The sequence below is a fragment of the Chionomys nivalis genome, chromosome 9 (assembly GCF_950005125.1).
Source record: "Chionomys nivalis chromosome 9, mChiNiv1.1, whole genome shotgun sequence".
Taxonomy (NCBI): Eukaryota; Metazoa; Chordata; class Mammalia; order Rodentia; family Cricetidae; genus Chionomys; species Chionomys nivalis.
In genome coordinates, this window is record NC_080094.1 from 1,870,662 (window position 1) to 1,884,101 (window position 13,440).

General features: G+C 49.4%; 1 protein-coding gene across 6 annotated transcripts; it reads right to left on the reverse strand.

The window, feature by feature from the left end:
- Window positions 1–38: 38 nt before the first annotated feature.
- Window positions 39–13,439, reverse strand: Mtg2 (mitochondrial ribosome associated GTPase 2). 6 transcript variants are annotated; one of them, XM_057782035.1, is made up of 8 exons: window positions 13,361–13,439; window positions 12,078–12,182; window positions 6,792–6,996; window positions 3,564–3,711; window positions 2,609–2,724; window positions 1,737–1,955; window positions 1,273–1,411; window positions 39–498 (listed from the first exon to the last, which is right to left on the reverse strand). In XM_057782035.1, exons 3-8 carry the CDS (start codon window positions 6,990–6,992, stop codon window positions 104–106), a joined length of 1,218 nt encoding a protein of 405 aa, XP_057638018.1. In that variant the 5' UTR covers window positions 6,993–6,996; window positions 12,078–12,182; window positions 13,361–13,439; the 3' UTR covers window positions 39–103. The 6 variants fall into 6 exon arrangements, with proteins under 6 accessions (XP_057638018.1, XP_057638016.1, XP_057638017.1 ...); XM_057782033.1 differs by having other exon boundaries at window positions 12,078–12,186; window positions 13,332–13,396; XM_057782034.1 differs by having other exon boundaries at window positions 13,332–13,393.
- Window position 13,440: the final 1 nt, after the last annotated feature.

The window sequence follows — 13,440 nt, forward strand, 5'->3', positions numbered from 1 at the left end:
GTGGGAAAACAAAGACATTGACACACTCAAATATCTGCAAGTACTTTCTCTCAGGTGCTAAAAGCTGCCCACATTTTACAACACGCTGCATGCCCTGGGCCCACTACCACCTGAGAGGCTGGCGACCCTGTTCCAACTCGGCCTCCATGTGGGCATCGTGCAGGGCCTTGAGGTGCAGAAGCAGCTGCTCGAGGTTCTCTCCAGTCAGTGCTGACAAGGCGATGACCTCCTGCCCGAGGCGGGCCTGGAGCTGGGGCAGGTGGGCTCTGGCCTGAGGGATATCAATCTTATTTGCGACGATCACATGGGACCTCTCAGACAGGCCTTCTTCGTACTTCTCTAGTTCATATTTTAAATCATCAACCTGAGTCCATGGCTCAGGTAAGGAAAGATCTACCACAAACAGGAAGAAGCGACATCGCTCAATATGCCTGAGGAAGCTGAGCCCCAGGCCCTTGTTCTGGTGTGCGCCTCGGATGATGCCCGGGATGTCTGCCACTGCGGGAGGAAAGAGCTTAGTGTCAGGTCCAAGGTCATGTTTGGCTTCTCAATGCCACTCTCAACCTTGGGTCAGGAGGCTCCTCTCAGGGAGACCCCTTCTGGCCCAAACCTCATGTTCTACAGCTGCCCTTCCAGGAACACTTGAAACTGAAGTCATTCATCTTCTCCCAGGCCCTGAGCCCCCGGGTCTGCAACATGCTTTGGAATATCCGGGTGACAGGCACAGTGGACCAATCTAATGAGCAGGCTTTACACATTCCTGTCTCCCAGGCTTCAAACATGGTTCAAAAATGGAGATGGCTCCTACATTCTATGGCTAATTTGATTATGGATACAAATCACTATCGTGCACTTTGCAGATATAAAGTGCTGTACAAATAACCTTACCAGCAGGCTTGCTATTTTTAATGGGTACATTATCTTCTGGAAAAAAGTTTTCCTCTTAAAATGGTACAGGAAAGGCTTTTTAAACCACATGCTGTCTGCATGACGGATGCCGCCCAGCTCCACAGAGAGAGCTAGGAAGGCAAGACGCAGCCCTCTCCTCAGGCTCAGACTCCAGATCACAATTCCCAACTACAGAGATCAGATTTCCTGGCTGGAAGGGGAGGGGCTGATTTTGACAGAGAACAGACTCATTAAAATTGTTTCAATCAGGGAAAACAATGTCTCATTTTAAGTGGGAAGCTAAATTCAGGGGTTACATAATTGCTCTCCTGAATCACTAAGGCCATTTAAACCCATCCTCTGGCAGGGTTTTGGAGGATCTACCTGCTACCTGTTGGTGGCCTTCATAGTGAACGATCCCCACGTGAGGGTTCAAGGTGGTGAATGGGTAGGAAGCCACAGCAGGCTTTGCATTTGAAATGGCTCGAAGGAGAGATGATTTCCCAGCATTGGGGAAGCCAACCTAGAAAAGAAAAAGTAAAAGTGCTATGTGACCTCATGGAGGGTCATGGCTGGTATAGAGGACGGGTGACCTCATGGAGGGACTTGGCTGGCACAGATAGAGGACAGGTGACCTCATGGAGGGACATGGCTGGTAAAGAGAACGGGTGACCTCATGGAGGGATTTGGCTGGCACAGATAGAGACTGGGCTGGGAAGGGGAGTGTGCAGGTACCTGCTTGTCAGCAACATACACAGGCGATGAATGAGAAGTGCTGTCCTCTCCAGGTAGTCGCTGCCCCACCAGCAGGGACCCCCCCCCTCAGACTGTGGCAGTCAGGGACCTACCATCCCAGCATGCGCCACTGTCTTCAGCTCCAGGTAGAGGACCCGCTCCTGACCCGGTTGTCCAGGGGTGCAAGTTACAGGGGCACGGTTGTCATTGGCCAGAAAAAAGCGATTTCCTTTTCCTCCTGCACCCCCCAGGGCAGCGACGTACTCATCCCCTGGGTGAGACAGGTCAGCCACAACCTCACCTCCCTCTTTCACCAAGGTACCCACGGGAACCTGAAAAGCATCATCATCATGAAGGTCTGTACCAGCCAGAAGAGGAGGGAACACTGCTAACTACTCTCCTCGTCACTACCACAAAGGAAACGTCCCAGCCCTGAAGAGATTTTACAGGCCTAGTCTTGTGCTCCATACTGCATAAATAAGAAAATCTCCCAGCCCTGAAGAGATTTTACGGGCCTAGTCTTGTGCTTCATACTGCATAAATAAGCTGTCATGGCAACACTTGCCTCTAGTACTCAGGGGCTGAGGCAGGAGGATTACAAGTTTAAGGGCAGCCTGGGCCACACAGCAAACACAGCCTGGACAAGGGACTCTTCTGAATGTTTCTATAGTGTCAGAATCAACGAAGCACCAGGGAACCAGCCCTGTGTGAGCACGCCACCCTCATCCACACTTGGAAGGGGGTGTGTTCTTGGCTTCCTCTTTAGGGTCAGAAGCAACATGGCACACCAGTGCAAAGGAGTCTGTGTGGGGTGTGACTCCTACGACAGACTGCTGTCCAGTTGCTGGCTATGGGGTGTGACTCTTACGACAGACCGCTGTCCACTTGCTGGCCGCCTTCTGCTCCTACCTAGGTGCCGGTAGTCATCCGTGGACTCAGTGATAGGACCCAAGGGAACAGTGGTCATTCCAGCTCCTCAGCTCACCTGGATGTAGAGGATGGCACCACCTCGTCCAGAGCAGTTTTTACTGCCACCATCTTCTCCACTGAAACCCTGATACCGGGACAAGACTGAGGACAAGGACTTCACTTGCCGGTCAACTAGAATGAGAACAGAATCTTCTTGTGTGTTAAGACACAGCCAACACAGCTGTCACGCAGAGAACAGCGGCCTCGCACTTATTACCCTTGCCCTCCCCTGGCCTGGGCATATGGCTGGCTCCCCACACTCTCCATTATCCTAACCAAAATAGAATATGACCTTTTCTTAGACAGAATTTTATTATGCATCCTATTAGCCCTGGCTGACCCGAAACTTGCAACAGGAAGGCATCACCATATGAAGCAAATATGACTATTATCAATTAAAAAAACAAAAACAAAAAAGTCACCTAAGGGGCTAAAGGGATGGGCCAGAGATTAGGAACATTGGCTGCTCTTCCAGAGGATTCAGGTTTGATTCTTAGCACCCAATGGCAGCTCACATTGGATCCAGGAGATCCAATGGCCTCTGTGGGGCACATATGTGTAGACACACAGACATACACTTAGGTGTAGCATGCATACACACAAAATGAGAAAAATAAAAGAAACCAGCAAACTCATTATGCTATAAAGATGCCTGCACCTAGCTCCCTGGGCATTCACAGCTAGCATGTGCGCAGTAGAGCCCAGGCCCTCTGCTCCCGGGGCATTCACAGCTAGCATGTGTGCAGTAGAGCCCAGGCCGTCTGCTGCACTTTCTGACCCTGTTACATGTTATCTATCATCCAAAGTCACTCATCTTAGTACACTGGTGATGAGCAGCCATATAATTTATAAAAATGGTATCTATGCATCAGGGGTGAATGCAAATGCATGACAAGATAAGACAGTGGATGCTCCAACCACTAGTGAGGCTATTTTGTTGTCTCCTCCCCAGCTGCTCCCAGGGCACATGCCTCTCAGGATGATATGGCCACCATTTCCTCCATCCCCGCCATCAGGGCCTCCGAACTCCTTGCGGGGCTCACTGTGGAAACAGCTTATGCCGGAGCCTCCATTTCCTCCACGGACCAGCACTCTCCGGCGATCCACAAAATGTCTTTTCTACAGAGAATATAAGGCACCCAGAGATGTCAGCAACCCTGAAACCTTTCCAGGAGACACCCATACACGTGAGTACCCCCTTGGTACAAGCCCCTCTACCAGCATCAGAGGCTAGCCATGCTAAATGGCCCTCACAGAGCTCTCCAAAGCCACTGGTGAGGCCCAGCTCCCAGAGGTCACCAGCACCTGAGGGCTGATGCCAATCACTGCCGACACAGTGGGTGTCTGGTATGGCATGCACACTTCAAAAGGGAACTCAGAAATTCTAACCTGGAGAGCACAGCTTGTTTAGGAAATGTTTCCTGAACAAAGTGTCCTTCCAGCTTCTTTCAGGCAGAATTACATTGTTAAAACACCAGCTCTGTCTTTACCAGTGGAAAACGCTGCTGCTGAGGAAGGAATGAGGTGGAGTTCTTGGACAGCACCCAGGCTCTAGCTATGAGGAAAGACGACTCTCCAGTGGTAGCACCTGAGGGCTTATGTGTGAAATGCAGGAAGGGAGAGAGACCCTTCTCAGGAGGGCTCTCTTTAGGCTCTCAATACAGTGAAAGAATAAGAACTAGCCAGCTGGGCTGGAGAGATGGTGCAGCAGTTAAGAGCACTTGCTGTTGTTGCAGAGAAACTGGTTCCAATTCCCAACACCCACATGGCTCACGAACATCTGTAACTCCAATTCCAGGGCAGCCAAAAGCCCTCTTCTGATTTTTGTAAGCAGCAGGTATGTTTGTGGCACACATACATACACGCTGGCAAAACACTCACACACGGTACACACCAGCTCATCCTTCAGCTGGAGCCCCCTCCTCCTTCCCAGCACTGGATATTTAGAACATTTATTTATTTTATGGGTATATGTGTGTGTGCCGGACTATACGCATAGGTACCATGTGTGTGTAACGCCTGTGTCAGATCCCTGGGAACTAGAATTACAGGTAGTTGTGAGCTACTCTGTGGGTGCTGGGAACCGAACCCAAGTCCTCTGCAAGAATAATAAATGCTCGTAACGACGACAGAGCCACTGCACCAGTCCCCAGGACTGGGCTGTTTTTAAGAAAAAAGGCGCCCAGTATTCTCTCCTTTTTAAGGTCCTGGATTTGATGCTTTGCACCACAAAAATAAATAAAAAGTCTCCAAAAAGAAACATCCTAGGATTCCTCGGCAGCATGAGGAAAACCATGAGCTGCTACTTTGAAACGATGCGAGTTTGTGCTGTGCCAACAAAGATTCCACCTCACAGGAAAGAGCACAGGCTGAACACCACCAGGAAAGATTCGAAACAAGCATGAGCGGCCAGGAGGAGAGAACCCTGGGAGTCTAGGTGCTATGTCCCTCAGCCTGCCTGCCAAAGTTCTTTTCCCTAAGAAGCATGGCTTTTTCTCAGCTGCTCACCTAGAGACCCTCCACTAGGAGGAAATGAGAAAGCCCTAATGTGTAACTTCTTTAGTCAAAGGTTCTGGCAAACAGAATAAAAACTTTCTAAGGGCTGGGGAGAGGGTCAGTAAAGAGCTCCATGCAAGCATAACAGCCTGGGTTTGATCCCCAGCGCCCACATGAAAGTGCTGGTGTGGCCAGGGGTGGTGGCGCACACCTTTAATCCCTGCACTCGAGAGGCAGAGGCAGGTGGATCTCTGTGAGTTCGAGGCCAGCCTGGTCTAAAAAGCTAGTTCTAGGACAGGCTCCAAAGCCACAGAGAAACCCTGTCTAGGAAAACAAAAACAAACAAACAAACAAAAAAAAAAACCAAAAAACCAAAAAACCCAAAGCAATTTAAGCGCTGGAGTGGTGGCATGTGTCTGTACAGCAGAGATAGGGGCTCTCTGAAGCTCCCTGGCCAGCCAGTCGCTACAGCAAGACTGGAGAGCTCCAGGCCCATGAGAGCCTCCGACTCAAAGGAAGTAGACAGTGTTCCGGAGGATGACACAGAGATGTCCTCTGGCCTTCATATACACAGTGCCTGCACACACGCATGTACCTACATACGTTATACAAACCAACCAACTAACAACATCTTGTTCAGTATAAGCCTTAAAGAACTTAAACTAAAGATATACCCAGTCCCCAGGTTCAAAACAGAACTTGAATACTCAAAGACACCTAACTGCAAATAAATAAAAGAAATGTACGTAAAAATACTTTCAGGAGAGTTGGGCAGGGTAGCACATGTCTGAATTCTCCCACGAGGGAGTGTAGTGGCATTTCAATTATATTTTAATAAGTAAAGCTTGTCTGAAGGTCTGAGTGTAAAACAGCTCCCCTGGACAACCTTACAGCCAGCAGCAATGATACACACCTTTAATCCCAGTAGCCACACTAGTTACCATAGAAACTGGGCAGTGCATGACTTTAATCCCAGAACTAGAGAGGATTATAAAATGGGAGGAAACAGCTCTCAGACAAAGTCTCATTCTGAGATTCCTGGAGGCAGGATCGCCGTTTCGGACTGAGGTCGAGATAAGAGCCAGCGGCTGGCTGCTTTGCTTTTTGGGTCTTCAGGTTGTTTTATTTATTAAAATACAACTGAAATGCCACTACATGGAGACAGGAGGATCAGAGTTTAAGGTCATCCTCAGCTCCACAGGGAGTTAAAGGGTCTGGATGACATGAGTCGCAGTCTCAAAAAACTAAAATAAGGGATTTACTTGCCTAGCATGCAAAAGGCCTGGCTTCTATCCCTAATACCTTAAACCAACCAATCAAATCAGTCCTAACTCCACCTGGCCTTGACTCCTCCTGGGCTGCTGTGTTGCTGGCAAGGGTTTGGCACACAGGCCCCTCTTCAAGAGCTCCACGCAACCCTCAGTAGCACCGTGAGGGCAAGTCATGGTGGGATAAAGAATGCAAAAGCTGCGCTGCAGAGACAGCTGAGAAGTTAAGAGTACTTGCTGCTCTCCAGAGAGTCATGTTTGGATCACAGCACCTATACCAGGTAGGGCACAATTGCCTCTAACCCCAAGGGATCTACCCTTTACTCTGACCTTCACAGGGATGTGTGCACATGTGTGTGCATGCACATACACACACACACACACACACACGGGAGAGAGAGAACTCAAATGTGTCTTCCCTAGGCTGAGACTCACCAGTTTTTTCTCTGACAGCGGCTTCTTTCCAGGGGCTTCCCGGTGCTTAGCGTGGTCCTGAATGCCCAAAGAGAGCAGTCGAGATGATGCCTGCAGTGCATGGAGCTGGCTGGGCTTGAGGGCAGCCCACGTCGATGCAGCCCACTCTGAAACACCCAACACAGCAGAGGACCTCGCCAAGATAAGTCTGGTAGGTATCATAGCCCTAACAAAAGTCAGAAGGATCCAGTAAGACACTTGAGTTAAACATGAACTTCTGACAAGAGCTGGAGCAGGGCTTGGCATGTGGCAGAATGGCGTCAGGAAAAACAAGAAAACTGATGGACTGAGCTGGGGTTTGTGACGTGCATCAGCCTATCTGAACTCAGGCCAGGATCTGTGCATGCAGGATTTAGATAATTGAATCTCTTACAATGGTGAGTGAATCTCCCTGGAGAATGTAAGGTGCCTGCTTGTTGAGATTATTAAAAGGGAATCTAAACCTCAAGTCAGAATTTCTCCAAAGTAAAAATGGTCATTTGCTGAATTGTTATTGAAGAGTGTGCTGTGCTCTTGGGTAGCTTCTGTTAAACAGGAACACAAGAACACTGGACAACGGCAGCACACACCCAGACAAATGTCACCTTTGCCACTTTGCTGGGGACCTAGGGAAGGTCACATGGCTGTTGACTCAGCCTCCTGAAAGTGGAAAGGCTGGGCAAGGACAGGCCAACCCACACTGCACTGTGTGCCCTGTGCTTCTGTCCTGCTGAGAGTACAATGAACGCATCTCGTGGTCTCGGTCCTCTGCTCCCCGGGGACACAGCTCCCATCCTTTCAATTTCCTGAGAGATGAGAGCGATGGGAGCATCTGACCCAGAGCCACCGAGCCCCAGTGACTTCTGCTCTAATGAGGTTACGTGGGCTCTTGCAGCTCCAGGGTGAGGACCAACTCCCACCACACACTCTGCACCAGGAAAAGCAGCTAGGGATGTAAAGGCACGCTTCCAAGATAGCACAAACCATGTGGGTACAGGAAAGCGGGGCTGCTGAATACACAGCACGCTGGGCCATACTCTGGCTCCACAGGGAGGGACACTCCAGTTCGAAGGCCTCTGTCTTACTACGTCCCAGGGACCTAGGGAGGCACCCTGATTCCTGCTCCTTTATCCACCACCAGTTTATTAGTTTTATACAGGCACGTCTTCCCAGGGCAATCCACGAGCTATTGGCAGTAGGGCCAGCAGAAGTTCATCCTGGAGTGCTATGGGTCTCAGCACCTTTCCATGTCTTCCTCCAGCACAGTCCTGCAGACAGCCTCCTCTGGGAGCCCTGGAACACGCATCTAGAGGCTGTGTGACACTGCTGTCCCCTCTGATGGATACAGCTGGGAGTGTATAGGCTCCCTGGCTTCTCCCTCACACTCCACACTTACACTTTTAGTCAGGTCTACACCCGTCTGCCTGCACACACACACACATACACCTGCTGGAAACTAAAGTTCACAGAGTGTGGTGGCTTCAGTAAAAACGGCCCCACAGGCTTATAGGGAGCAGCACTATTGGGAGGTGTGTCCTTGTTGGAGGAAGTGTCACTGGGGGCAGACTGTGGCTCACTCTTCCTGTCGCCTGCTGATCTGGACACAGAACTCTTGGCTCCTCTCCAGATCATGTCAGCCTGCATGCCACCATGCTTCCCACCATGCGGACAATGAACTAAACCTCGCAACTGTAAACCACCTGCAATCATTAAATGCTTTCCTTTATAACAGTTGCCGTGGCCATGGTGACTCATCAGAGCAATGGAGACCCTAACTAAGACACATCCACTTGCCATGGTGTCCCTTCGTAGCTATAGACTCCAACTGAGACACAGGGCCATTCCTGCAGTCTAGCATTGCCCAAAAGCTTTCTGTCTTGGTGACTTCCTTTCTCCTTATGACTTTTCTTTATGTGTCCAGTAACCAGCCTAGCCTCATGGCCCATTCCCTCCTCTCCCATGCTGGGCCGCCACTTACGGGGATACCCTTCTCCTCTTACCCTTCTATTAAAGTGCCTCCCCACCCCCCACCCCCCAAGATGTATGTATTTCTCTATGTATCCCTGGATGTCCTGGAATTCACTCTGTAGACCAGGCTGGCCTCCAACTCAAAGTTTTTTTAAAAATTTATTACCATATTTAATAAGTGTTGGTGTCCTGCCTACATGCACAAGCAGTACATGCATGTACTACATGTGTATCCAGTGCTTTTGGAGCCCTTAGAATTGGAGTTCCAGACAGTCGTGAGCTGCCAGGTGTGTCCTGGGAATGGAACCCTAGTTTTCGGGAAGTGCACAGACATACTTTTAACCACTGAGCCCTCTGAAAAGTTTTTCGTTTTTGTTTTCATTTCTACCAATGCCAGGGATTGAACCCGAGGCCCACATATCAAGGAAAATGCTCTACCCCTGAGCTATAAGCCCCGTCCAGGAAAGTATTTTTTTAAGTAAATTACTTTGGAATGACTAGACTTAGAGAGAGGTGATGAATACACTTCACATGTGGGACTCTGAGACTCACTCAATAGCTTGTGTCAAATGGACATTATTTCTTACTATTGTTTTCTAAGACAGGGTTTCTCTGTGTAGTCCTGACTGTCCTGGAACTCACTCTGTAGACCCAGCTGGTCTCAGACTCAGAGATCTGCCTGCTTCTGTCTCCTGAGTGCTGAGACTAAAGGTGTGCACCACCACTGCCTGGCAACCAAATGGACATATCTTTAAAGATTCAAATAAACAACAACAGCAAACAACCCTACATCTCCTCAAGAAATTGCATTTTCCAGGAAACAATAGTCCCAAATTTTAGACTTGGTGGTAGATTCCTGGTAAATGCTATCAAGAAATAACCCCACATTTACACATACTAGATCACTATCCAATCCACCTTATGAGGTCAGTGTAGCCCAGAACTAAAACCCAGGTTTCACAGAAAGTAAAATTAGAGGCCAATAACCAGCAGGGTCTGGTGTGAGCACAAGGCCACCTCTGCAGCTGGGTCCCAGCTGGTGTGCCATGAATGCCTTAGCAAACAGGAGGGACGAGTGGCCAGGCCTAAGCATGCCACACTTTATATGAAAGCATGAATGGTACCCGGTACTTAGGGGGAGGCAGGGATGCCCATGCTCACGCCTGCAAACTGGCACTTTAGGATGCTCCAATGGTCAAAGAATGAGGATGCTGTGGGGCAAGGGATGGCTCAGTGACTAAAAACGTGAACCGCTCTTGCACAGACCCAGACTCAGTTCCCAGTACCCGTGTCAGGCAGCTTAACCAGCCTCAGTTACATAGTGTGAGGTCAGCCTGAGATACCTGAGACCCAGCTTTAAAAACCAATCCACCAGGGGCTGGAGAGATGGCTCAGAGGTTAAGAGAACTGACTGCTATTCCGGAGGTCCTGAGTTCAATTCCCAGCAACCACATGATGGCTCACACCCATCTATAATGAGATCTGGTGCCCAAAACCCTATATACATAATAAATAAATTAAAAAAAAAGAAAAAAAAAAACCAATCCACCAATCAAACTAAACCAAGCAACCAGCAACCAAATACTCCAGTCTCCTAGTATACCACTTGCAGAATTCTGCTTTTTTTTTTTTTTAAAAAGTGGTTTCCAGGGATTAACTCATTCTGTCTACTTAAAAGTTCTATAAAGCGCCGGGCGGTGGTGGCGCACGCCTTTAATCCCAGCACTTGGGAGGCAGAGGCAGGCGGATCTCTGTGAGTTCGAGACCAGCCTGGTCTACAAGAGCTAGTTCCAGGACAGGCTCCAAAACCACAGAGAAACCCTGTCTCGAAAAACCAAAAAAAAAAAAAAAAAAGGTTCTATAAAGCAATTTATTTTATTATCCCCATTTTACAGAGAAAGACACTAAAGCAAAGAGCAGGAATGTAACTTACCGAGGTCCTAAGGTAGTGGATGAGAGGGGTGGAGTGGAGTAGGAACACATAGGTTAAGGGGAAAAGCAAAATTCCCGAATCTGCTGTGGGCACCTGCTGGCCATTAGCAGCTAAATCTGCAAGGCACAGGCTGTCCACCATCCCAACACTGGCGGAGCCAAACCCAAAGGTCAGGAGCAGCTGCAAAGCCACCTGGAATCAGGCCTGTGTTGGTGTACTGGTTTGGTTTGGGGACAAGGTCTCACCATATAGCCCTCGCTGGCCTGGAATTCACAGAGAACTGCTTGCCTCTGCCGCCAAGCACTGAGACCAAACGTGTACCACCACAGCCCACTCCTTTCCAAACTCTCAATCTGTGTGCAGACTCTGAGTGATGTGGGTCTCTGCCAGGGAATAAAGTCAATCTTCTTCCCATTGCTGTTCAGCCTTTAATTGTGTTCCTAATGCTATTTCTGCACCATCTCATCCAGTGTCTACTAGCCACCTGGGACTGGCAAAGTTAAAATTAAATAAAACGGAGCTGGGGAGATGATGCAGTGAACAAGAACCCTTGCGGAGTAAGCATAAGGACTTGAGTTGGGATTCGTTTGTTTACAAAGCTGGGGTGGCCATGTACCCATAATCCACATGCATGACAGGGAGCCTGGAATAGGACGATTCAAGGGGCTGCCTGGTTAGCTTCAGACTCAGGGAGAAACCCTATCTCAAGAGAACAAGGCAGAAAGTGACAGAGCAGGACACCTGATGTCCTCCTGCCCACACAGGTGCATGTGTGTACAATGGCACACTCACATGCATGAGCATGAACTCTCACAGAAAGAGTAAACGAAATGTAAGATCCTAGTTCTTCAGTGCCACAGGCCACACAGGGCAACAAAGCTCAGGACACTGCCATCACAGACAGTCTTAGTGGGCGGGGGCTACCCGAAGCACACCGAAGAGGAAGCCTAGAAGAGTGTGCTCTCTTCCCTTCTAACAGACCCTCAGTTGGGCCTGAAGCCTGACAGCCAGATACTTTAAGGCTATACAGCAGGGCTTTCACAAACAAGGAGAACGGACTGACAGTGTGAAGGGTTTTACCCAAGACATAGTCAGTCTACAGCTGCTATCCAGGATGCTGAGTTCCTGGCTACTGTCCACAAAAGGTATCGCCAGGCATCTTCTGTACTGATTTTACACTGTATTGATTGAATTTATTGTGTAGCTGGGATTAGAAACTTGTCACAATATTTCCACTGAGAAAAAAAAAAGCATCCTGGGAAAGGGGATATAGTTCCATTAGTAGAATGCTGGTCAGTCTAGCATGTACAAAGCCCTGGATTGAGCCCTAGAGCCACACAAACCAGGTATGCCAGGCCAACACTTACCCGTGTCCTCAGCACCCAGGAGAGTAGGAAGGTCAGAAATTCAAGGTCATCCTTTATTGCACAGCAAGTCCAAGGCCAGTCAGGTAGCCAGAGAGACTTGAAAACCTGTCTTTGAGAGAGAGAGAGAGAGAGAAGCACTTGAGAAACAGTTCCATTTCTTATGTTGTTCTTTCATAGGATAATCACCGGAAGCATGGCACAGGCTTACCCAACACTTATCCTTCAACTTGGCTCATAGTACCTACAGTTAACTAACTTAATTCTAAGCATTTCGTTTCCATTTTGCTAGAGGATATTAAATCCCACGGGGGCATTACTGTTTCTGCTATACACTGTCACGTTTCATTACATGTATTTGTGATCTACTTCGCTTTCATGTGGAAAATGTTTAGAAACTGGATTATTTTGTCACTTGACAACGCACATTACATTTTCTTTCTCACTTAATTACATGTCAGTCACAGGAGAAAAAAAAGTGTCCCTGCTGTGTGTGGTGGCATATGCTTTTAATCCCAGCACTCGAAGCCAGACAGGCATCTCTTGAGTTCCGGGCCAGCCAGGGTTACATAGGGAGAGCTTGTCTCAAAAACAAAATAAAGCCACGTGTTCGTTCCGACAACGCTGCTGTCTGGCGCTTGCCCTAAGGGGTCTTGTGGGTCTTTTCAGCAGAGCAGACGGGAGGGACAACTGCCTCCTCCCCCAGCACTCAAGGTCGCCAGGAGGGGTTCCAGCGCCAGCAGGGAAGCCCCTGGCAGCTCCGGAACAACTGTTCCCTAGTCTAGTCCTTCAGGCTCCTGCGTAGGAACAAACTCTGGCCGAGAACCAGCACAGATGCATCTCTATCGGTCCTCAGTGAGCAGAATCTTCTTTACCTGATTTAAAAAAAGAAAAAAAAATGCTCCCACAAAGCAGCAGAGGCTGGGATTCAGGATAAGTCAACTGCCGGAGGGAGGCAGCACACTGCACCGCCTGCATCTTACAAGCGAGTCTCGACCCGGGGAGCGCATCCATAAACGCTTTCCAAAAGACTGGGCGAGGGGCAGTTTCTGCCACTGCTTTCTGTTCACGGTCTCACTATGCTGCCTAGCCTGGCCTCGAACTCCTGGAAACCCTCCGGCCTCAGCTTCCCGGCATGCTCCGCCACACTCTAAGGGAAAGGGCACATCTTCAGAAACCAGTGTTGTGGGCTCGGGGTGGACCGGCCATCCCCACAGACCTCGCCACCCAGCCAGCCCTCAGTATTAGAACACACACCGGGGAAAATACACCACGCTCGCACCCACCGGCTCCGGGCAGCTACGCCATCCGGCCGCACGACTGCTTCCGGGTCGAGCTCCGGCCGCGGCTGCGCAATGGACCAGCG

Coding starts and splice junctions, on each gene's coding strand:
- Mtg2 (XM_057782035.1), bottom strand. CDS start 6,992: ATGATACCTACCAGACTTATCTTGGCGAGGTCCTCTGCTGTGTTGGGT. Junction 3,712..6,791: donor CGCTGTCAGAGAAAAAACTG/GTGAGTCTCAGC, acceptor TATTCTCTGTAG/AAAAGACATTTTGTGGATCG. Junction 1,412..1,736: donor CAGTGGCGCATGCTGGGATG/GTAGGTCCCTGA, acceptor TTTCTTTTCTAG/GTTGGCTTCCCCAATGCTGG.